General features: G+C 40.4%; 1 protein-coding gene across 3 annotated transcripts in view; it reads right to left on the bottom strand.

The window, feature by feature from the left end:
• Positions 1 to 184: 184 nt before the first annotated feature.
• The window catches only part of aplp2 (amyloid beta (A4) precursor-like protein 2), a 54907-nt gene continuing 35840 nt past the window's right edge, over positions 185 to 19251 (bottom strand). For 2 of the 3 annotated variants that reach the window (XM_062419792.1, XM_062419793.1), the window contains exons 7-17: positions 18894 to 19061; positions 17065 to 17198; positions 16209 to 16283; positions 15712 to 15870; positions 14350 to 14478; positions 10046 to 10145; positions 9091 to 9264; positions 6269 to 6351; positions 5074 to 5151; positions 2634 to 2789; positions 185 to 2341 (exon numbers count right to left, since the gene is read on the bottom strand). In XM_062419792.1, coding sequence (XP_062275776.1) covers positions 2240 to 2341; positions 2634 to 2789; positions 5074 to 5151; positions 6269 to 6351; positions 9091 to 9264; positions 10046 to 10145; positions 14350 to 14478; positions 15712 to 15870; positions 16209 to 16283; positions 17065 to 17198; positions 18894 to 19061 — 1358 coding nt within the window. In that variant the 3' untranslated portion in view covers positions 185 to 2239. The remainder of the gene's footprint in view (positions 2342 to 2633; positions 2790 to 5073; positions 5152 to 6268; positions 6352 to 9090; positions 9265 to 10045; positions 10146 to 14349; positions 14479 to 15711; positions 15871 to 16208; positions 16284 to 17064; positions 17199 to 18893; positions 19062 to 19251) is intronic. The other variant, XM_062419794.1, reaches the window with a different exon arrangement.

Raw genomic sequence — 19251 nt, 5'->3', positions numbered from 1 at the left:
GTACTTCTAGTTGTAATGGAGTATTTCTACCTTCCTGTAACGGTACTGTTACTCAGGCTAAGTAAAGGATCTAAATACTTCTTCCACCACTGTTATCTATCTATCTATCTATCTATCTATCTATCTATCTATCTATCTATCTATCTATCTATCTATCTATCTAAATGAAAAGACGACACAGCCATATGGAAGTTGTGAGTTTATTGATGTGTATCCCCCCTGTAACCATAAATCTGTTTTCATTGATGTCAATCAAAATGTGTTTTAAATCACTAATATGCATATTATATTAGTTCCCTGTCCCCTCCCACAATCAAGCAGGCAGTTACAAGTTTGAAGCCATTTGGGTGCATAGTGAGACAGTCACATACAGAGATACTGTCACAGGAAGAGAAAAAATAGAAAACAAGAAAACAAACTTAAAAATATATATCATATAATTTCATATAAGAACAATGCACACCACAGATAATCCTCCAGAAAAAAGCCATGATTGCAACATCAACTATACAGGCATACAAAGACAATACTAGAGAGAGAGAGAAAGAGAAAAAAGGATTCTAGGATTCAGTTTACTTGTTTGTGTCATTCTCTACCTGTAAAAATACACAAGTTTATTTTATTCTTTTTCCAGAAACCAGCTCTCCAAGCCTTGTCTTTATGTGTGTCTCTGTCTGCCTGCACAGCCCTCCAGCTCCAAGTTGTCTCAGGTGTCTTTAATCCAGGGCCGGACCGAGCCTTTTGGGGGTGGGCCTTAAACCCAAAGTTCAAATTGCAAAATTTGACCAGCCAAAATAATTTTTATTGGTTCAGATTAAATTCAGATTAATTTAAAAAATGCTCCAAAATCTACCAGAATTTGTACATTTTTTTGCTTTGTTTGGTGCCCCCTGGTGGCGGATCAGCCCTGTTTTGATCGATCAGACTGTTCTTGGCCTCATGACCAGCAAAGCCAACAGCTGCTCCAGTAACGTGTGTACACCATCACCAAATATGTCTGCAATGTAGCTTGTCTAGTACTGTTTTTTTTTGCTTCAGATAATTTGTTCAAAAAATTCATAAACAACTGCCCTCAACCTCCCACCACACCCCACCCCCCCAAAAAAGCAACAATAGTTTATCAGTTTGTGGCATGTCGTGACACACTGTCACATGTGTGTATGTGACACTGCATTAAAATCAAAGCCGCGCGGGAACCTGTCAGGTACATAGTATGGGAAAAAAAAGCTTCCACAATACATTCAACTATGTAACACACGTCAAGAGGCATTATTTCATTTATCAATTTATCTGGTTTCCCTATTGATAAAAGCTTGTTTATGTGTGTGTGTGTGCAGGAGGGAATATATTGGGATGTCATCACATTCACTTAGTAAGAGTTCAGAGTAGGTTTTGTGTGATGTGTTTGAGCTGGGGGCCTGTGCACACGTTTCACCTTTCCCCAAATCTCTCTCCGTCAGTGTGCCTGCAAACACAACCCATGACCACTGATCTTAGAACCCTAAAACCAACTCGTAACCTCTTCCCTGGGAAAAAAAGGTGGAATAAAAACATCTACTCTTATATATATTTAAACTGTATGTATATTTTTGTCTGTTATCATAACAAAGAACATAAAGTAAATTAACCATGATTTTCATTTTTTTCTCATTTGTTTTCATTTCACTATACATTTTAATCGGTACAAAGAACCTTCATATACAAGCAATCTATTGAGAGGAAAAAGAACAAAAAATAAAAACACCAATTTCTTTTTGAGAAATAAAAAACCATCAGAAACTGAGTGACACTTGCATGATGGTAAAACAAAGGCGTAGTGTCTGGTCTGCCGGTTTGATGATGGCTACTTAAAAACATTTAAATTTCGCTGGATTTGCCTTTCACTTTTTAAAAAATAAAATAAAATGTCTGAAGAAATGTTGTACATCTTGATCTGAGATAGCTGTATCGATAATTACAGAGAAAATCTGCAGGATCACATTTTCCATAATGCAAAATGGCAGCAGATACATCACCTTTTCAAAAGAAACATGATCAAAAAAGAGCTCTATAGTACAATAGTAGCAGTAGTAGAAGTAGTAGCATTATTTAAGGATTGTTTTGAACAAACCAGTAAATGGAGTTTGGATGTATGCAAAATGATTTTAACAATAGCATCATATGTTATTGGTCAGTAGTATGTTCCCCCTCTATTGCCGTCCTCTGTCTGACTTCACAGCGCCCCCCTTATAGGCTCTGGTTAGATCTGCATCTGCTCCAGGTATTTGTAGGTGGGGTTTTCGTAGCCGTGGTTTTGCATCTTGCTGAGGTGGCGTTCTTCTGGTGTCAGCATGGGGTCGACCTGTGAGACAGAGAGAGGACGGCTCATAATGGGTGACCTCAACAAGAGCAGGATGAATTAAACGACTCTTCTCAAGAAGGCACAACATGCTGTGTGTGTCCTATGCAAATAGCTGCAATAACCTAATTTGGCTGGTAATCGCCCTGTGTTCCATTTACATAAAACATGATAATTTAATCTAAATCTGACACTTGGTATAAGATGGATAGCAGTTATATGAGAGTACTTGTGTGTTCGGTTTACACTCCATGTCCAAACCTCCACGCAATACAGCAAATAGCCACTCTCTTACCTCCACGATGCCATGACTGATGGTGCCATATTGCCTCTTCCTCAAAAGCACCAGACTGATCACAATTACGGTTGCTATGGCCACTGCGATCACCAGCAAGCCAATCAGTGCGCTGCTCCCGAAGCTGAAGTCCTCTCCCAGGGGGCGGTAAGACTCCTAACAGGTGAGAACGGGTGAGAGTAAGAGAGAGAGAGAGAGAGAGAGAGAGAGAGAGAGAGAGAGAGAGAGAGAGAGAGAGAGAGAGAGAGAGAGAGAGAGAGAGAGAGAGAGAGAGAGAGAGAGAGAGAGTGACAGTGACAGTGACAGTGAAGAGATGATACATGCAAACTCAGGTGACCACTGCTGCAGCAACACAGGCAGAGACACAATTAAGCTGCTCTGGCTGCAGTAATAAAGACATTATACAGTAGTTACATCATTCACTTACTCTGTTTATGATAGGTAGACATTAAAATTGTTGTTATCATGCTGTTAAATAATAAACTTAGATAAAACTACGCTCCAGTCATTTAAAAACTATAAATCATTTTTAAAGGGCAATTCAAGTATTTATCTTGCTGGTATTTATTCTCATATTTTTGTCCATTTTGAGTATTGATCATGATTACATTTCCCTCACCGGAGATTTTGGAAAAGCAGTAGTTGGAGCAATGACCCCCTGGAAAACTTGAGTCTCCTTTACCATGTAGTAGTAGTCAATGAAAACTGCACTTAATAGGTTACATGGGTCAGTGACAAATAAGGATTAGCAAGATGAGCAATTCAAAATGATCTTTAAAAATTGTCTTAAAAGCAGCATCAAGCTTGTTAAAATGTACATTTTGTATTTTTGTTGATTTTATGTCATTTGCACCATTCTTTAAAACCAAAACTAAGACTGAATGCTCCTGAAAATGTCAAGCCTACAGTGTATTTAAATGTACTACAAATAATTACTTAATAAAAAAAAATTGAACTGGTCCCTGGTTTACATGATTCCCCAGACTAAATGTAATATTTAGAACAATTGTATTCCATTACTTTTTATTTAATATAAAAAGTTATAATGTAAGATCATGCCAATCTAGTTGATATGGTGTTTTATTGAGAATTTAGCATTTTTAAGCAAGTTTAATTATTTGGTACAAAGTTTTTATGGTTACACCACTTAGTTAATCCTCTAATATGTTCTCTCAAAATCGATTAAAAGCAGAAGTTTTATGCTGGGTGCACAAAAAAAGAATGAGTGCAAGTTTATTTTCAAATTTGAACCCCTTTAAATTTGACTAAACCACATGGAGACAAAAAAGCAGACACTGTTATGTTATTCTCAAAAGATGCACACAAACTACATCGACAGCGAGCCTGACAATATAGTAGCTGCGAAGTTTGACCAGACCAGGTAGTGGATCTGCTATACTGTGCAGCTTCTCCAATAGCTGCAGGTATTTCTAAGGCAACACTAGCTGTGTTAACTTTCAGTCGGACACATAATAGACAATCTTGTTCAGGATGAGTTAATTCTATGTTTTGTTTTGTTGTTTTCTACCGAATCTGTAGCTGACTCACACTCCTCGCCCTGATCAATATGATTCTTGCTGGAGTCTGTGTTTCCAAATCTCTAACAACGGAGGTGGTGAGTAAGTTGTTATTGTGATCAATAGTCATAATAGTCATAATAATAGATATAAGAATAGCGCCCAGGTTGACACATATTAAAATGTCCCTGTAACATAAAAGCTACTAATTTATTTATGAGGACAAATAAAATTATATGAATGAAATTGGATTCTTTTGCTCTCATCTGTGAACAGGGATAGTCAAAAATATGTTTATCACTTCCTTAAAATCATTTTAAACTGTGAGATGAGGCAACTGGAGGACAATATAAATGTCGAGTTATTTTTATAAAAGAACACAGTGAAACAGCGACAAAATCCCTTTTTGGGAGAGAATTGGACATGATTGACTTGTGACTAGTGTTATGCATGCATAAAAATGTGTCTTTGTGGAAGACCGTGTAATATCTTGGCTAATTCGGTGTATACACACAACCACAGTCATCTACACTCATCTTCACAATGTAATATGGCACATATGACACAAACTACTCATATGTAGACAGCCACCGAGGGGAGTTATTTTCTGCTCATTCTTACACATAAACTGAGAGCACTCAGTTTGTGTGGATTCACATTCATCATATGAACTCAGATTTTCAAATGTGTACATTCAGATACATTTACATAACAAACATGCATCCATGCAGAAATAACCAAAAATGTATTAGCCTGAACAGAAAACTTTAAAATAAAATAAAAACAAGAGAGGGGATTTGGGGTCTGTTCCAATGGTGTGAATTTTAATTCGCTACAACACTCCCTACCTCTTTCATCTTTCACCCCACTACTGATAACTACAGTTCCCCAGAGAGCCCTATGGAGGGCGCTGCTATACTCACCAGCTCATCATCATGCATAACGCTGACTCTCTCTGCACTGTAAACCACTTCTTTAACATCCAGAGACTCATCAATCACCTGTCAACACAGACAGGGGAGCCCATGTTACACTCACCACAATGTGTGTGTGTGTGTGTGTGTGTGTGTGTGTGTGTGAGACAGATAGAAAGAGAGCGATAGGCAGGTGGAGAGCAAGAAGGTGTGAATGTGCAGCGAAGTAAACTGGAAAGATTATCTGTATTTGGGTGATGATACACTTGGAGCTGTCTCATACACAACTGGAAGGAGAGAGGGTGAGGTTGTTTTTTTTTTTTTGCAAGCATCAACAACAGACTGTCTTCTAGGCACACATTTAACATGTCTCTCTACACAGACTGTCAGTCACTCATTACTGAGAGCTCTAATCTGAAGAAGAAGAAGCACTGTGAGTGGAAGTGGGTGTGTTCTGGAGGCTGAAACAAAATCTGCTGTTTGTAGAGACAGAGCAGTCCAGAGTCAGTTTCTCACAAAAGATAATCAGGATGGAGACTTGTTTTTTTGAACCTCAGATTGCTCAGTCTTAGTAAACGAGCATTTCCACAAAAGAAACATGCATGCATTTGAAAGAACAAACAACAACAACAACAACAACAACAAAAACTTGCATGACTCATATTCACACACACAAGAAATACACAGCTTTGTGGTTGGTGTTGGATTAGCATGCAAAACACAGCACACGTTCAGCAGCCAAACATCGTCTAGAAAAATCCACAAGGAGGAATGGTCCGTCTGGCAAAGAAAAGTAGCATGCGATGACTGCCTAACAAAGTGTGGAGTTGATCTGAATGAGTGTCGGTTTTGGCAAAGGGGACACGCAAATAGCCCAGTGTGAGTTAGCTGTAACTATGACAACATAGTTACTGGAATAATCTGACTCATTAGAAGCTGAATTTAAGAGAGCCATGTGAAAGCGGCTATACTGTATGTACTCATTATTTTTCAATCATGAGCACATTTGCCTGGTCCTGAGTTTGTGGTAGTGAAATTAAACTGTCAAGAGAATATTTAACGCTGCAAATATGGTTTAAAATCTTAATCTTTTATTGCTTTAACAGTGTTGCTCTCAGTTCACGTGTAAAGGAAGTTAGAAAGTTAGAAAAAAAAGAAGCTCTGATACGCAAACAGATTAATTAAGTGATAATGGGGCTCTTACCACATTGTCGCTGATCTTGGGTTTGCTGTTGATGATTTTTTCCTCAGCACCTATCAGACCGTCTAAACCAGACATGGCGGAGCCTGTGAGGAAGGTGAAGGATTACAGTCAATAACAGCAGAGAAGCACGAACAAACAAACAAACAGGGATGGTGGTATTGATGGTGGACAGCTGCACATAGATATCCCAGCTCTTGTTTCCCCCCCCCTCTTATCGCCACAACTGTCGCTTCAGTCTCCTTTAGTGCACTGATGACAACAAAGCCCTTTCTTCCACTCAGCACAGTGTGAGCACTGTGAAGCCAACAAGACACTGACCTTACATTTTCTACAAAGCCTTCTCAAAGTGGTGTTTTTGCATAAAGCTGCGATGCCTCTGTAAACATCCAGCGATGTGCACTGACTCACTAAAATCGAATTCCTCTAAACAACTGTGACTCATCCTGGCATTTTGTATCCCTCAAGTTATCTCCAATTTCATGGTCAAAACTGTGAATCAACTGAAGTTCCTCATCTACAAATCCTTTATAGTCTCTTGAGATTTTAACAGATGATTAGCAAGTAAGCGGCTAAGCCAAAAAACTGGGCCAGAGTGTCAAATATGCATGTTAGAGCGACGGTTTTGAAATAGACGTAGGGATCTATTAATACACACACCAGATATCCCATGAATAAATCAACAGCTGAGAGGAGAGCGAGCAAGTCAGGGCCGAGTCCTGAACAATGTACAGCAGCAGCAGTGAGTCTAGTGTAGGCTTATTGTCTGCTAGTGGCTGATGCTGCTAGGTCAGCCGGTACCAAACGCTTAAGATTAGTACAATTGCCGTTGGATTAAGCACAGGACAATGATGTGTGTTTTCAGGCCTCACTCTGCAGCAGTGACATCAGAAACTCTGGCAGGTTATCAGATGGTACTGTAGGGTACACATACACACACAGACACACACACACACACACAAACACACATACAGTGTCGCAGCCAGCCACAGCGACACATAAAAAAACACAACAGCAGTGAACTCTATGTAAACAATGTGACCTCATGTGCATGGGTTGAACAAGTGCTGAAACAATAAGTCCATTAGTCCAATAGTCAATCGGCAGATGGTCGACAACAATTTTGACTATTGATAGATCATTTGAGTCATTTTATCAAGCAGAAATGCCAAACAATCACTGATTCTAGCTACTGAAATGTGAAGATTTGCTGATTTTTCTCTCTTTTGGATCATATAAATTTAATTATTTCAAAGGAGGGGGCATTTTTATAAATGAAATAAGAAAAATAATCATTAGTTGCACCAGTACTAGAGGTTTGACAGGTAAAATACAAAATCAACAGCAAATATAGAAGTATTCTGGAAAAATAAAACAGGGGAGGTTCAGCATCCACTTATATTTTGATTCAACAATTAATGGATTGTGTTCCGTTTATTGAGTCAGACCACAAGGTTAAGACCAGATCAGACAACACAGGTAAACACATCCCTGGGAGGACAAATTAGGCCAATTTAGATTGGGGTTGTGGGTCAGCAGTGGAAACACTGAGCCTCAGACAAGGCTACTAAATCACAAAGCTCCTATCAGGAAGAGGGCGACTGGGGACAGGGGGACAGGGGGAATGGGTGCGTGGGCGGGGGGGAATAATTAAGCAAGGTGCTTTGACTAATGCACTGAATAGGGGATGACGGCGGACACATGACTGAGGAGTCTTTCTAAGAGGGGAGCTGGCTGCGACCTATCTCTCCAAGACGTAGAAGCCACAGACTTTGCTATTCAGCATGAGATGATAATCATAGTATGATGAAAGGCCAGGCAGAGGAGCAACTGAAATGCAACCACGCAGCCCAAGTGAGTCATCAAAAAAAAAAAGGAGAAAATTAAGCACCAGATGGCTTCTGATAAAATAGCTATGATGGGAGAGAGAGAGAGGATCCCACACTGCACTAAAGGATAAGGAAAAGCAGAACAGAGGAACAAAATAGTAGATGGGAATGGCTTGGGAGATGAGGAGAGGAGAGGAGAGGGAGGAGGGGGGGGAGAACAAGACGCAGCAGAGGCACCAACCTTTCTTGAAGGCACGTGGGGAGTCTGATAGATCGCCTTGGCATTAGAAATGAGCAACAGAAAAAAGAAGAGTAGAAAAGGGGAAGGAGAGAAGAGAGAAAACTCAGGTGAGCAGAGAAAAGGCAGGAATATCAATCTGTGTTAATTGATTAGGAAAAGAGTCCAGCTGGGAAGTGTCTGAAAATAAATTTGGGAGATAAACAAACTTAAAAGAAAAAGAAAACGAGAGCTGTTATAAAAATTGGCTAGCTGTATCTGAGCCCTCTGAGGTGTTGGCATGTATATTTAATGTTACTTGGGGATTTACTTTTGTGAAGTAATTTGCCTTTCCGTCTTTCTGGAAGCATTCCATCCATCAAATTTTGTCTCCTTGAGGATTTAATCTTTTGTTTGGCACAAATGTGACCAAAAAGAGAATCAAACTGCTCATTTTTTTTCCTAAGCCTTTGGCCCCAGCTCAGTACCAAAGCCTGAGGCTTTTGTTCATTTATCTGAACTTCAGTAGTGCTGCATTGAAGGCTGAGCCACAGGGAAATGTGCAGGCGCAGATAGTCCATACCCGCGTCTCCACAGTACATTTGCACCGACATACAGTAGAGCACATTGTAAACTTATTCTCCCTCACTGTGCCACAGTTCTGGCGTGCTCTGTCACCAACGTCCTTCACAAAGTGTGTATGGCCTATTGTTCTCCACACGGTCAGCGTGACGCTCACAACGCTGCCTGTGACTGTGTCGGAGGCTGGAGCTGCTCACCCTCTGGCTCCGAATGGGACCCCAAGGATGTGACCTGGAAGGGCCTGTAGGGTTTGCCCTCGGACATGGGGACTTCCACGCTCTCCTCTGACGACACGGTGACATCTGGCTGTGATTCAGAGATAGACAACAGGAACTGGTCCATGTCAGCTTTCTGCTCCTGGAGTAGCTCGTCTGCAATAAAGAGCCAATGAGTATGAGACAGCGTAGCATATGCTCACACCTGCTGACCTGGGTCATGGCAGCAATGTGCAAAATGAGAGTTTCGCCAATTAATGTTAACATGATTTCTCCAACAATCACAGAGCTGCTGCTACTGCTGCTGCAAGACACATCTGTTCCCATTTCTGCTAACTACCAATTAGTATTTTTCTGAGAGCTATTTTCCGTATAAATCCGCACATCTCCCAACAGGATGCAGCATGGTGAAAGCTGTGACCCAGTTCTGTCACTGCACACGCCCCACTTCAATCTGTACTGCAACACCATGCTATGGTTCCTCTTAATGAATGAAAGGAAACAAAAGACAAAAATAAAAATGTACTGGACATTTACTATCTTAAATTGTACCACGGGAGATTGAAACATCCCAAGTACAGCTTCCTGCTTTAGATTTAATTGTAAAAATGAGAGCTGGTGAGCAGAGACCCCTGTATTAAATTCCCCTTCACAGTTTCACACTGAGAATAAGACAAAACTTTTCTCTCCGTCTCTGATAATTGGTTTACAGACCCTGTCTACTGGTCTACCCCCTATATTTGTGTTTGTGTTTCCATTTTGCGCGGCGTGCACCAGATATTAGAAAAACAATTCACTGAGGGCACAAAGGAAATGTGATGCATTGCCTTTATCTGTGCAAATTCCATCACTGTTTTCATTTCACTTTTGTCGTTATTACAGCACACCGTCCCTCCTTCCAAGCTGCCCGGAGGCCTCTGACGGAAACACGACTCACCGATTTCATCCTGAATCTCCTCGGCCACGTACGGTACTTTGTAGAGCAGAGACAGACTCTGGTTCATTCTCTCCTCGATCACACGCAGATGGGTCATCACCTAGAGTTGAAAACAAAACAAATGACATTTTTTAATGTAATTCTTATGATGACAACAAAGTGAAAATGTTCCCCTGAATGGAAATGTGTTTGATTATCAGCAGAGGATTCATTGTTTTGTCTGTGAAATGACAAAAAATAAGAGTAAACTCCCATCGTGACTTCCCAAAGCCCAAAGTGTTGTCTTCCAATTGCTGCTGAATAATTAAACACAATCAGATGAAGTTTATAATGATGTAAAATAGACAAAAACTGAGAAACCTTACAATTGTCAAGCAGGAAATGTTTTGATAAAATACTTTGGAAATGATATATATCACCCATTAAAATTGTTGATGATTAATTTCATGATGTTCCACAAATCCATTAATTGAATAATTGACTCAACACTAATCCAGTGATAACCAATTACAGAATGATTTGTGAACTATTAATACATAATTTTCATTCTAACAGTATTTATTTAAAAGCTAACATTAATGAACCAGAAAATGAACCCTTATCCCAGTAAAATCCCCTTGAAATTCGCTCTCGAGTTTATTGTCACTGGGAGAGGTTAGACATTTTGTCCCCTATAATAGCAGCACAGATTACAGTCTTGGCTTTCCTGTTTGGAAACATGCACAAAGAAACCGTGTCAAGCAGGAGAAACATGGTGGTGCCTTGAGATAAAACGTACGAGAAGATTCAAATTCATCTTTAGAAACAGGTGTTGGCAGGAAGAGAAGATAACGGAGACAAGCAGAAGTAGGTGAAGAAGAATTACATTTGTATTTACATATAACACATTGTATGTTTGGACTGTGGATGTATTATAAGAGCTGGATAGGGCACCGCCCTTCAGCCTTGCAGGCAATTTTTCCCAGTGTTCACCGGCATCTCGAACTAAGTCAATTACGACTCTTTCTATTATACATTTTTGGTCCATGGAAGTTTTATATTTGTGAAACTTTCCTTGATGTGAGACGTCCGCAAAATGTAAAGTTTATGGGCCGAGCGGGACCTCGTGGGTGGGGCCAGCATTGGGAAACACTACTGCACATATTCAGTGGGCTGTGTAAATAAACACAGAAGTAAAACCGGAAGAGCCGAGCAATTCGGCTCTGTGCCCACTGAATGGGCACAGATTTTGGTCAGGTATCCAGTTTTAATCATACATCCATGGTGTGACTACTATTGGTTTCATCTAGTTAGCTAGCTGTCGGCCATCTAACAAAATGATACCAGACATCTGCACCAGATGTTACTGGTGCAGAACCGCCATTTAGTAATGTTCAATGCCAGAAAGCAGCACCAACCATCGCCACAATGCTGCATGTGCAAAACTGAAACAACTGTGAAAAAAACTGTTTAGTCGTTGCAACTAACTTTAAATTTCATTGAAAGAGTGCACACAGCAGAGTGCGGGTCAAAGCCAGGTATGCACAGTCAAGACAGTGGCGAGGATAATAAAAACAGGGATTTGTTCATCTCTTATTGTGCTTAACTTTGGTGGATCATTACATATCAGATATGTGATTAATCGGGGTCATTCCTATGTTCCCCCATTTCTAGGAAATGTTCCTCCCATCAAAATTAGGCCTTATGTTTCCTCAGGCCTACATTCCCACAGCACAGGTATGGCCATTCCCTAATGCACATAACGTGTTGTTGTTTTTCATCTATGAAAATGCTTGAAAGACAGGTGAAATTCGTTATTTCATTATTCAACTGCGGGAACATAGGGCTGTGGGAACATAGGGCTAAGGGAACATAGGGCTGTAGGAACATAGACACTCCGGATTAATCTGCAGATGCTCTGGGTCAAGATGAGACCAGACTTTTTTTATGGATTTCAATTTTTTTGAGCCCAGACAAAGGCCAAAATGTGGCCTGCAACAGACTAGGTAAGCCTTATTTTTTACCTAGCTAATTGACATTAATGCCTTTTCCTGTATAATAAAACATATCTCAAAATGGTAGGGACTGCTGAAAAGATAAAATCTTAAGCTTTATGACAGACTTAAAGGGAATATTTATTTGAATTCATAACACAACCCACTCTCATGGTGCAGAAATTTGGCACAGATTGATCTAATGTGGCAGTAAGGAATGATTTGTTGTCCCTGCCAGAAACAAGATTTCAGACTGAAGCAGGTGTCACTTGCTACCAGCTGGTGAAGTGGAGGAGTAAGGAGTCAGCAGTCAATGGCTTTATAAAATAGGTCTTTCAAAAATTGTGAATCACTGCCACAATGAGAGGTCCTTGAGTCATAAATGTGCAAAAAATATATGAGGCTGATAGGTCCAGTAGTATGTGAGATTAACTGCGGACAGACACACATACACAGATATACACACATGATGCCCTCCAGGTTTATGGAGATAATAAATGACTACACAGTACAAATTTTAGGACAGACTGCTAACTGTTCACTGCCCGGAATATAAATATACCGACAGGAAGAAAGTTGTTTATGTTCACAAATTTAAAACAGAACTGTCAGAGAAAAAAGGCAGAAATGTGTTTTCTGGTGGAAGAGCATATTTATTATGACTCACTCACAGCCAGCCAACGTGCAGGCATAAAACAAGTTGCTGCATGTAATATTCAAATCAGTGCTCGAAGCCCTGAAGTGACTTGACAGGATCTACTGCCTGTCAGTCCCAATGATCATGACTATCACGCTTTGGTAAGAAAAAAGAGGGGAAAGAAAAAGAAAGACTCTTTTGATCGACCAGACATCAAATTTTGTGTATTCCAAAAATCTTCCAGTCATTTTCTCTGCTTTTTTTTTTTTAACCCAAAATGTTTAGAAAGGAGAGCTATTTCCACATTTCTGCTGCCAAAGTGTTTGGCAGAATATGAAAAGGAACCAGCCACTGACAAAGCTGACCGGATATTGGCAGGTAGCTGGTGTTTATTTCCCACTATGATGACTGACTGTTTTCATCTTGTAACACATGGTGGATGCAGTGCACCAGAGCCAGCAACAGATGGCAGTAATAATGCACCTTTTCCCTTTAAAAAAGACAAGCTGCAGCTCCTGTGACACCTTCCTGTTGATGTTTGACAAACAATCCTCATTATGAAGATTACATGTCCCAATGTTGAAACAGAGATTTTGATGCATCAAGTAAACCTCACCAATATTCAACAGGTGAGGCTTTTATTAAAAAAAAGAAGAAAGAATATAACCTTGATCCCAGAAAGTCACATAACCCAGTTATATAAAGCACAGCAAGCCTTTCCTTATTTACAATGGATTCTTTTGTAATGTCACAATCACAAACAAGGAGAGTAGCTAAAACAGACAATGCAGTTTCTAAGTCTGGCTCGGTGTAGAAAAAAAACAGCAAGTAGACTCCACAAATAAACGCTGCTCGAGCAAAACAATACAGATTGGCTTCCCATGACTGAGCACAGAGGCTCGCCACCTCCCAGATCCAATGATTCATCTAAATAGTAACCCTCCGGTCCTTTTTTCCCCTCCTCACTATGTTGTTTCATCCATCTGCTGTGTTATCTGTAATGGTGGGGGATAGCTATAAATGGTGTCGAAGGGCACTGACACATATGCGAGTACATCTAACAGAAGAGCTTTCAGCCAAATCCCTGCGCAGCAGCTCAGAGTCCAGCATTACACAAGACCTGCACAATGTTAATCTTCAGCTGAGGCTTAAGTGAATGAAACACCCCTCCCTCCCTCCCTCTGCCAGACGAGCCTACTCACTCCTCCTGGGCTTCAACTCAGAGAAACGTGCACTCTTCTACCTCCTACACACATAGAAACAGAGCAGAGAGGAGCAAGCTGAGACATTGTTATGCCTTCCCTGTCTCAGCATGAATAAGAGGAGTGTGAGATCTCTGAGTGGCTCTTTAAAGAGGTTTCAGATTTATGGACACAGCTTCTAATAAAGTATGTCTTCATTGCCAAAACTAGCTCAGGAAGGATGCAAAATCTCAAAGTATTGGCAGGTACTAATTAAGTTATTTGAGGAACTGATTAATCATTTTAGTGTAAGATAGTTACATCTAACAAAAAATGCCAACTTCTCCAGCTTCTTCAATGGGATTTCTCAGTTTTATATATTTGTAACTTGAATATGTGAGGGGTTTTCACTGTTTATCAGGCAAAACAAGCATTATTAAGACATCACTTTGGGCTGCGGGAGTTCGTGATGGACACTGATCAGTCATAATTGGGGAGGATACAAACACTGACCTGTGATTTCATCTGAGCAGCCTTCTCAGGATCCACAGCCAGGACATGCTGGTAGTGGCGGATGGTGTGCTGGCGGTCCTTGTTCTCAGCGCGGACGTACCGTCTCAGAGCCTGGAGGATGCGGTGGGGCTGAGGGGGACACGCAAGAAGAAGAAAGAGGGGTTGCTAGAAGTGTTGGATGGTTAAAAACAAAGCCTTTAACCATTTAAGTGTATATTAACATAATATTCCTGTCTCATGTATCACCTTTCTCTTCCCTGAAAACGTATCAATGATTTGAATTGTAATGCAAATTTTACAAGTATCAATCTACAAATTCTTGTTATTATAATCTTTAACCCTTAAATACTGTTCAAGATCAAATTTGACCCATTTCTATATCTGAAATTAGTAAAAAAGTTTTTTTTTCTTCTTTTACCCTGAAATTTGATGAACTTAACATACAAAGAAGGAAATGTCAAAACATATTAATTAGTCTTTCTACATATTGATCTGTGACCGGTGAGGTGTTTATGAACGATTTGTGGTTCAGTAGTTTGTTATTGAGACTTATTATGTGAGGAAATTCTGTTTCCTGTTCAGGAAATCAATGAGGAAACTTATTTGTGGACCAGCTCATTAGATATGAACATGCTTTGTGCTAGAAGAGAAAAAATAACACATGAACATTTATCTCTTTCCATCACTTTGATTATAACTGAGCAGAAACATGACAGGAATGTTGCTTTCAAATGCGAAGTGCAAAAAGATTCATTGCATATAACATAACATTTAGTAAGCACCCTACTGAAATAGCATCAGACCACAGATGATGCAATTACCAATTCTGGCAGTGTAACAGAAGCACGATAAGGAATTACTCCTCTCAGGTTGGGCAACATTATTTAACATGAAATGGGTACAAAATATAAATATTTAATTGATTAATCTTTTCAGAAACAAGTCCAGCACTGCTGGTTAGAGGGACGACCAGCACCTTGCAACAGGGTGCCAAACTGTGTTGGCAAAAGGATCAAAAGACTATTAGATAAGAGGAATTAAACAAAAAAAAACTGACAGGGATTACAGCTGTAGGTTCAAATGTGATTGACTTTGTACTCATTGAGGATTTTGGGATGTGTGTTTTTTCTGGCTACAGTAATCCATTCTCTTCATGATGAATTGTAAGTTGGCAGAAGGTCTTTTGACAGGATATGAGATTAGCCACAGGCCATAAGTAGCGTGAGGCTGAGTGTGGTCTGACAGAAATGTGTGTGTTAATGTGTTTGCACATCGACTGAGAGAGTAGAAAGCAATAGACAGATGGAGAGACGTGAGGAGAGGATAAAAAGATGCTCTCAGAGGCCGGTGTGTGGTGTTTACCCTGGGGGGGTCAGCCTGCAGGGCGGCCAGATAGTTCTCCAAGGCCAGACGGCGCCGGTCATTCAGCATGGCCTCCACCCGGGCGAGGTGAGTCTCCACCAGCTGCTGCTTCTCACTGGCTGCCTCTTCCTCGAGGGACTCCACCATAGCTTGGAAGTGCTGTAAACAAAAACATATGCATATTTAAAAAAAAACATACATGTACCTCAAGCAGTCTGGCACAACAGAGCTCTTTCAACTTCTACTTAAAAAAAAAAACAGCTCTCCATTTCACATGTCGCCTCTCAGGCTTGTCAGGGGAGTTAGGGACTCATTTAGAAGTCTCCCCATTCAGACTGTGCCCTAATTTAGCCTTAGAGTGATAAAGATAGACCGGTAAGGGAAAAGGGATCTTTGATGGTAGAGGGAATGAGGGACCCAGGCCCTTTAAGCTGTCATATCTCACCCAAACAAAGGGACAAAGGGGGGAATCCCAGGAGGAAGGATCAGTGTCTTACCTGGATCAATGTCTGCCTCTCAGGCCTAGGCAGGTTCTTAGCCTGGCGATCAGCCTCTTCCCACTCCTTTCTTACCTGAAGTGACAGAGACAAAGAGGGAGAATAGAAATGAAGCGAGATGAAAGGTGGTCCACTTTTTATAAAAACACAAGGGTCACATATTTGACCCCAGAAACAACTGAAGTGCCAAACAAACTGCCAAAACGAGAGTCAAAGCCTTTACTACAACTGCGAGCTTAAAATGTGTCAGAAAATCGTCAAAAATTGGGAGTCAGCTAATCTTTTAACTCTGACCCCGCCTTTTGATATGCTCGTTTTGAAAATTTAGTGAGTCAACAGACTTGCACTTTTTTTTGGCCCTGAAATTCTCTCAAGAGTTTGGCTCACTCTTACCGAAACTACACAAATATAGTAATTATTCTTATTTGAGAAAATAAATCTATTTTCCAACAGTTTTTTCACTTTCATTGAAAAAAAAGAATAAAAACTGTATCACAGTTACTTCATGAGAGGAATCAAGAAGGGACAACAACTTTTACCTCATCTGTGCCCTCAATGATTATCATGATTCAAGTTTATCATGATACATAATTCTGTGAGCATAATCCTGCAGTGTTTTGTCATTTTTTGGCTTAAAAAAGGCATTCATTAAGCAAAGTACTATAGATTTGTTTCATGGCAGATTCTGGGCTACTTTAAAAGCCAGAAAATGTAGAGTATTTTTTGATTTACTGGTATTGATCAATACCACAGATAATGTATTTAATGGTCATATTTTGCAGCTGAACAGTAAAAATCCTATTTATTACCGCTTTAATCAGAGACTGGCGCCCTGACAGGATCTTGGTAAACTCACCCTCTCCATGCGGTTGCGGTGCCTGATCTCTAGCTGCTCCTTGGCCTTTTGGAAGCGGCTGTGCTCCTTGTCGTCGGCCGGGGTCTCGAAGTAGATGTCCACATCGTCGGTGGGCTGAGGAGTTGGGGGCATGGCTGCAAATTCATGAAAAACAGATGGTGAGCGGACAGACACGCAATCTGACAAATTAGGCAGAGAGAGACGGACTCAGAGGCAGACAGACAGGCTGGCTGATCCAAGCAGACACAGGTAGGCAGAGAAACAAAGACAGACAGACAACTGGGCACGGAGAGAAAGAGAGTTGAAAGTGGAATGCAGATTGAAGCTGGACAAAAATCCTTACAGAGGCACTCCTCTCATTGGCTTTCCTGTACAATCAGTAAGTCTATTGAATTTAAGAGAATCTGACAGTCTTTCCTTTTGCATTCCTTTTATCTTTCCATCGGCTTTCGCCTGACAGGTCGCATCTCCAACACTAATGGAAATATCTCCATGTTTGACGGCTGGGTCATTCGGGGGAAGGACAGAGGGCTCTGTTCTCGGTTCCTCGCTACAGAGTCATGCAGGACTCACTCCCTGCATCGCTAAAACTCGCAAAAAATAATAACGCTGCAGGCTCGCAAACAGGAGCGTCGTTACACTCCATCATCTCAAACAGGATGCAAGGGTTAACGTAAAAACACGTATTTCCCGCTCTCAACTGCTTCTTCAGCTCCTAACAGCATTTTATTTTTAAGATGCGAAAATAAAAAATCCAATTGGTCGTGGTCATGAAATGTGTTTCAACTGAAGTGAGTTATTATAAGGTGCAAATAAATGGTGCTTTGCTGACACGTGCTGATGGGGCTCTTGCAATCGTAGTGGCAGTGCTCTGTGATTGTTGACAGCAAACAGACAAACATGAACAAATGGCAGCAGCGGACACAGGCAGTCAAACAAAGAAGACAGAACAATTAAGAAAGCATGTTTTGAAGTAGGCATGCATATGAATGAAAGACTATGTTGTATGTCATATTAAAAAATATGTTGTGTCATATTTTTTGGATTTCCTACTGAAATGTTTCTAAAATACATGAAATGACAGTAGGGCTGAGTATTGTTTGTAAATATTTAATATTAATGCAAATATGATAGTTGAGTTTTGGCACCAATTCCAAAAATGTGCCTTACTCAAGTAAAATAAACACTAAAACTTCCTTTAAGTGAAAAAACCTTTTTGCACTTAATGTAAGAAACCAAATATTCCAAATGATCAACATTGTCTAAAAACAAGCGGCCATACAAGTTTGTTGCTTATACAAAATTGGGAAAATTATGATTTCTGTACTTGTACAGTTTTTTAAAATTATTTTTCTTATGACAAATTGTGGTTGGTACCAAGAAGTCTTGAGTCTCATATTAATATTGAAAATTTCACAAGTTCCAATTTAGTAGCAACAATTGATTGATCAATTGACAGGAAATTACCCGTTTAACAATTAAGATAAATAGTTTAAATCATTTATAAAGCAGACATACCAAACATTATCTGGTTTCAGCTTGTTACATGTGAATATTTGTTACTTTTCAACATTTTGAATAATTGTAAATTAAATACTATGGATGTCGAGTAAATTTAGTGTTGATTGTTGCGGTGAAGGTGACAACAGGTGGCAACAGCTGTGTGATGAGTGAGTGAGAGCTGAAGGTTGCAGAGCAAGTGTTACTCGGGGACACACTGAAAACTACATTATCCTAAAAGGTTTTGAGCAGAGAGTCCGCAGCAGAGACACAAACACTGAGAGGAAAGAGGGGTGTTGTCAAAGCGGCCTCTGTCATGTGAGACTTACTCAGGCGCTTGCACACGGCCATGCAGTACTCCTCTGAGTCGAAATTGTTGCGGTTGCCGGCACAGCCCCCGTATATGAAGCGCACACACTTCCTGTGGCTCATGTCGAAGTGCCAGCGGGGCATGGAGGCACGGCAGGGGCCAGTCTCAGCCTCCAAGGTGCACACCGCTGCCAGGGGACAGCTGTTAGATCATCCAACCACTTGGGGCAGCACTTAATTCCAGTCTCAATTACAAAACACCCAAAAAACTGCCATCAAATACTCCTTACTCCAAATACTCCTATGAATACAATTTCAACAAAGCAAAAGAAAAGAAAAAAAATGCAGTGGAAACTCTTTTTTGTGCACGATGAGCAG

This window comes from Scomber scombrus, chromosome 5, assembly GCF_963691925.1.
Source record: "Scomber scombrus chromosome 5, fScoSco1.1, whole genome shotgun sequence".
Lineage (NCBI taxonomy): Eukaryota > Metazoa > Chordata > Actinopteri > Scombriformes > Scombridae > Scomber > Scomber scombrus.
This window is presented reverse-complemented; position numbering and strand designations above follow the sequence as displayed.